General features: G+C 49.4%; 1 protein-coding gene across 1 annotated transcript; it reads right to left on the bottom strand.

Annotated features, from left to right (window-relative positions):
- Window positions 1-761: 761 nt before the first annotated feature.
- LOC133535635 (uncharacterized) lies at window positions 762-4,070 on the bottom strand. The gene has a single exon (XM_061875598.1). The coding sequence runs from the start codon at window positions 4,053-4,055 to the stop codon at window positions 870-872; it is 3,186 nt and encodes a 1,061-aa protein (XP_061731582.1). The 5' UTR covers window positions 4,056-4,070; the 3' UTR covers window positions 762-869.
- Between the last annotated feature and the right edge of the window lie 510 nt (window positions 4,071-4,580).

Genomic DNA, 4,580 nt, shown 5'->3' with positions numbered 1-4,580 from the left:
AAATAAGTGTTTGATGAGCATTCCTCAACTTGATCAGTATTTATTGCCACCTTTTGTAACTTATTTGGCACGTATTGCAGCCATGATTTGTTCAGTATGGTTCCTGTTGTAAATAGTTGAATGATGCGGACACGTTTGTTGTTGAATACTTTCTATCAGACTTCTGTCTCTAAGCGACTTTTTGTATGTAATAGGTGACTATAATTATCTGATATGCTTAAATGTGTTGTTTGAGCTCATTTTAACTCAACTGTTGTGTAGCTGCTTGGTCCTTGTAACCTACAGCCCGAGTGTCCAAATTGCAGCCCATAGCTATGTGTTTAACAGACAACCGAAACAATTGAAAATGTGGTATTCGGGTGTTTGTTCAATCAGCGGCAGCTACGCCTTGTTTTATCATTGGGCCTAAGTCTTTGATTTCGTAGGCGGGACAGAGAGCAAGGGAACAATGTGGGACAGCATTTGTGTCCATCTTATACCATGTTAGTTATTGCTAAGATATGTCAACATGAGCAGCCACATCCTGAGTTCCAACATATATATAAATACAAATGTATATATATATATATATATATATATATATATATCTATATATATATATATATATATATCTATATATATATATATATATATCTATATATATATATATATATATATATATATATATATATATATATATATATATATATATATATATATATATAGATATATATATATATATATATATATAGATATATACATATATATATATAGTACTATAATACACCGCATGGTGCAACCTGGACACATCATCAGTGATTCTCCCGGGGTCATAGGGTGTTTCGGGTCTTAATCAGACACCCTCACCCGGGCGACCCAGCCGAGGATGATCAGTCCCTCGACTTGTGTCCAGGTAGCGCACTACGCCACGCGTCCCCCCTCCTCAACCAGAGCCAACGTAAAGCCTTTTCAGACGCTTCCAATATGTTTTTTATGGCTCTTCGCCTGTGCAGTCCACAAATTCCAAGGAGCCCCAGGACACGGTGTAAGGACTTGCCTGCAAAACCCCTGCAGCCCACCTCAATAGGCTCGCAGCGGGCCTTCCACCCGTTCCTCCGGCAGTCAGCCACAAGATCTGCATATTTCGCCCTCTTCCTTTCCTGAGCTTCCTCCATTCTGTCCTCCCAGGGGACAGTTAGCTCAAGGAGCACCACCTGCTTGCTGGTTCCAGACATCAATACCATGTCTGGCCGTAGTGTTGTGGTTGCAATGATGTCTGGGAATCGCAACTGCCTTCCTAGATCAACCAAGAGCTGCCAGTCCCTTGCTGTTGTTAGCAGGCCACCCTGGGTCTTCTTGGAGGGTTGAGGTTTCTCTCCTGCTCGGACAAAGGCAATTGTGCACTTAGTTGGGTGTTGCCGCTTACTGGTGTTGATGCCAGTGCAGATAGTGTCTGCTATTGCCCGCAGGACCTGGTCGTGGCGCCACCGGTACCTGCCATCTCCCAATGCCTTTGAGCAACAGCTGAGGATGTGTTGTAATGATCCTCTTTTCTGACAGAGCTGGCACACAGGTGTGTCTATCAGGCCCCAGGTAAATAAGTTAGCCGGACTTGGGAGGACATCATAAACTGACTGGACCAAGAACTTAAACTGGTGTGGCTCCGCTTTCCAGAGTTCGGTCCAGGTGATCTTGCGACCAGCTATGTGCTCCCACTTGGTCCAGGCCCCCTGCTTGCTCCTTCCCACCACTCTGCTGAAGCGAGCCTCTTCCACCTCTGCGCGACCCTCAACTTGGACCAACTTTCTCCTTTCCTTTCCTCTGGCTCTGCTGTAGCTTGGTTTGGTGTTACTACCCAGCCCAGCCCGACCAGTAGCTACGGTTCCCACCACGGTGCTGTGCCGCAACCTCGCCTCTGCCCGCTCCACTTCATCCTGGGCACGCCACTTCCTTCCTGTTCTGACCTCCACACCTGCTGACGATACTTTCCCATCAGCAGAATCTCTGTAGAGCAGGACTTCTCTGGCCCTGGAAACCTTGAACTCCTCTGCCAGACTACTGAAAGGAAGCTGCAGCTTGGTGTTGTGCCCAAACAAAGCAATGCTGCTTAGGCTCCGTGGCAGACCCAGCCACCTGCGCAGGGACGAGCTGATCTTCCTCTCGAATCCCTCCACGATGGTCATTGGGAATTCGTACATCAGCAGCGGCCAGAGGATACGAGGCAGGATGCCATGCTGATATATCCAGGCTTTGAACTTCCCTGGAAGTCCCGACTTGTCCACCGCTGAGAGCCACATGTTGAGGTTATCGCTGGTAGCTTGCCGTGCAGCGGAATCCTTCAGATCACCAGTGAAGAGCTTGCCCAGACTCTTCACTGGCTTTTCTGACACAGATGGAATTTGGATGTCTGCCAAACTGAAGCGAAAGTGTTCGGATACTTTACCCTTCCTCAAGACCAAGGACCTGGACTTAGAGGGCTTGAAACTCATTCTTGCCCAACTAATGAGCCGATCAAGGCCTTGAAGGAGCCATCTGCATCCAGACACTGATGTTGTGGTTACCGTGAGATCATCCATGAATGCTCTAATCGGAGGTTGCCGGGTGCCGGATTTGGACAAAGGACTTCTGCACTCTACTTCCGCAGACTTCACGAGCATATTCATGGCCAGTGCAAACAGGGACACAGAGATTGTACAGCCTGTGATGATGCCTTTCTCCAGACGATGCCAATCTGATGTTGAAGTGCCAGAGGACACCCTCAGACTAAAGTTGTTGTAATAGTCGAGAATGAGATTGCGAATCTTCTCTGGAACATGGTATCTGCTCAGAGACAATTCCACCAACTTGTGTGGAATTGACCCATAAGCATTGGCGAGGTCCAGCCACAGTACTGTCAAATCACCTCTGTTCTCTCGCGCCTCACGGATCAGCTGTGTTACCACACCAGTGTGTTCGATGCACCCTGGAACTCCTGGGACTCCTCCCTTCTGCACCGAGGTGTCAATATAGGTGTTCTTCAGGAGAAATCCCATGAGGCGATTGGAAACGATCTTGAAGAAAGTCTTGCACTCAACACTGAGGAGGGAGATTGTCCTGAACTGCTCGATGTTCCTTGCGTTTTCCTCCTTGGGAATCCATACTCCCTCTGCGTACGTCCACTGCTGAGGTACTTTCCCTCTTTTCCAGATCACTCGGAAGATCTTCCAAAGACGCTCCAACTGGCGGGGACACTGTTTGAAGACCTTGTACGGAACTCCACTTGGGCCTGGTGCTGATGCTGTTCTGGCAGATTTGATTACCTCTTTAACTTCTTTCAGAGTTGGTTCACTGGTGTCAAACAGGGTGCAGGGTTCTGGTGGGCATATGAGGGCTGCACAGTGGCCGAGGTCTTGCTCTCTCATGCCGTCGCTGTAGGTGTTCTTGATGTGGAGGTTGATTTCCTCCTCGGGACATGAGAGTTGACCACTGCGTTTTTCTCCCAGCAGCTTCTTTGTGAATCCAAATGGATTTGCAATGAAGGCACTGCGCTTACGGGCCCTTTCCCTGCCTCTCTTCCTGTGCCACTCGGCACGTCGCAGGGTGAGTAGTTTATCCCTTACCACACCCCTCAGTTCTGTCAAGGCTGCCTTCTCATTGTCACTTGCCTTCCTGTACTGGCTCCTGAGTACTCTCAGTTCTTGTCTGAGTTGGGAAATCTTGGTTTCTCGCCGGTTTGGAATTGGTGCTGCAGTTGTAGTCTTGTTAGCGCATTGTTTCTTGATGCCAAACCTGTCCGATGCAATGCTAATTATGAACATGCTCATTGTCTTGAGCCTCTGGTCCACATTACCCTTGGCTGTTGCTTCCAGGGCTGTAGTAACATCTTCATCAAACTGTTTCCACTCTGACTCCTTGTTGGCAGCGGGCCACAATATCCGACGATGTTCTGACGGTCTGCTTTGGGGATGCGCCGGTGGTGCTTGGAGGTTCTGGGCACTGTGGGTAGTGTCCGGGCCTGGATCCTCCTCCGTCTCATCAGGTGCCGTACAGGGTACTGGCACTGTGCGTTGCACCACGGATTTCCTTAGGCAGCCCATCTTGGTCTGATGTATCTTTAGACCAGTCGGGTTTTTGCAGACCTTGCCACATTTGCAGACTGCACTCGTAGTCAATTTTTCATTCGCAGGGGTCGTTACCAGAAAATCTGTCCATTCGGGGCGCTCATTCTCCCCCCCTCTCGGGCGCCCCTGGGGGTATATCTCTTTAGGGTTTTTCGTAGCGTTATATGGGTGCTCCCTTGCGAGAGCTGCAGCTTGGAATGCTACCCCTCCCTGCCCCGGTTGCCGTCTTTCCGGGCTGTCAACTGTCTCTCCAGTTGTCACCACACTTTCGGGGTTGTCATCCAGCCTCTTCCTGGAAGTCAATGGCGCTGCCATACTGGATTAGTACTATAATACACCGCATGGTGCAACCTGGACACATCATCAGTGATTCTCCCGGGGTCATAGGGTGTTTCGGGTCTTAATCAGACACCCTCACCCGGGCGACCCAGCCGAGGATGATCAGTCCCTCGACTTGTGTCCAGGTAGCGCACTGCGCCACGCGTCCCCCCTCCTCAACCA

Source organism: Nerophis ophidion, linkage group LG16, assembly GCF_033978795.1.
Source record: "Nerophis ophidion isolate RoL-2023_Sa linkage group LG16, RoL_Noph_v1.0, whole genome shotgun sequence".
NCBI classification, from domain to species: Eukaryota; Metazoa; Chordata; class Actinopteri; order Syngnathiformes; family Syngnathidae; genus Nerophis; species Nerophis ophidion.
This window is presented reverse-complemented; position numbering and strand designations above follow the sequence as displayed.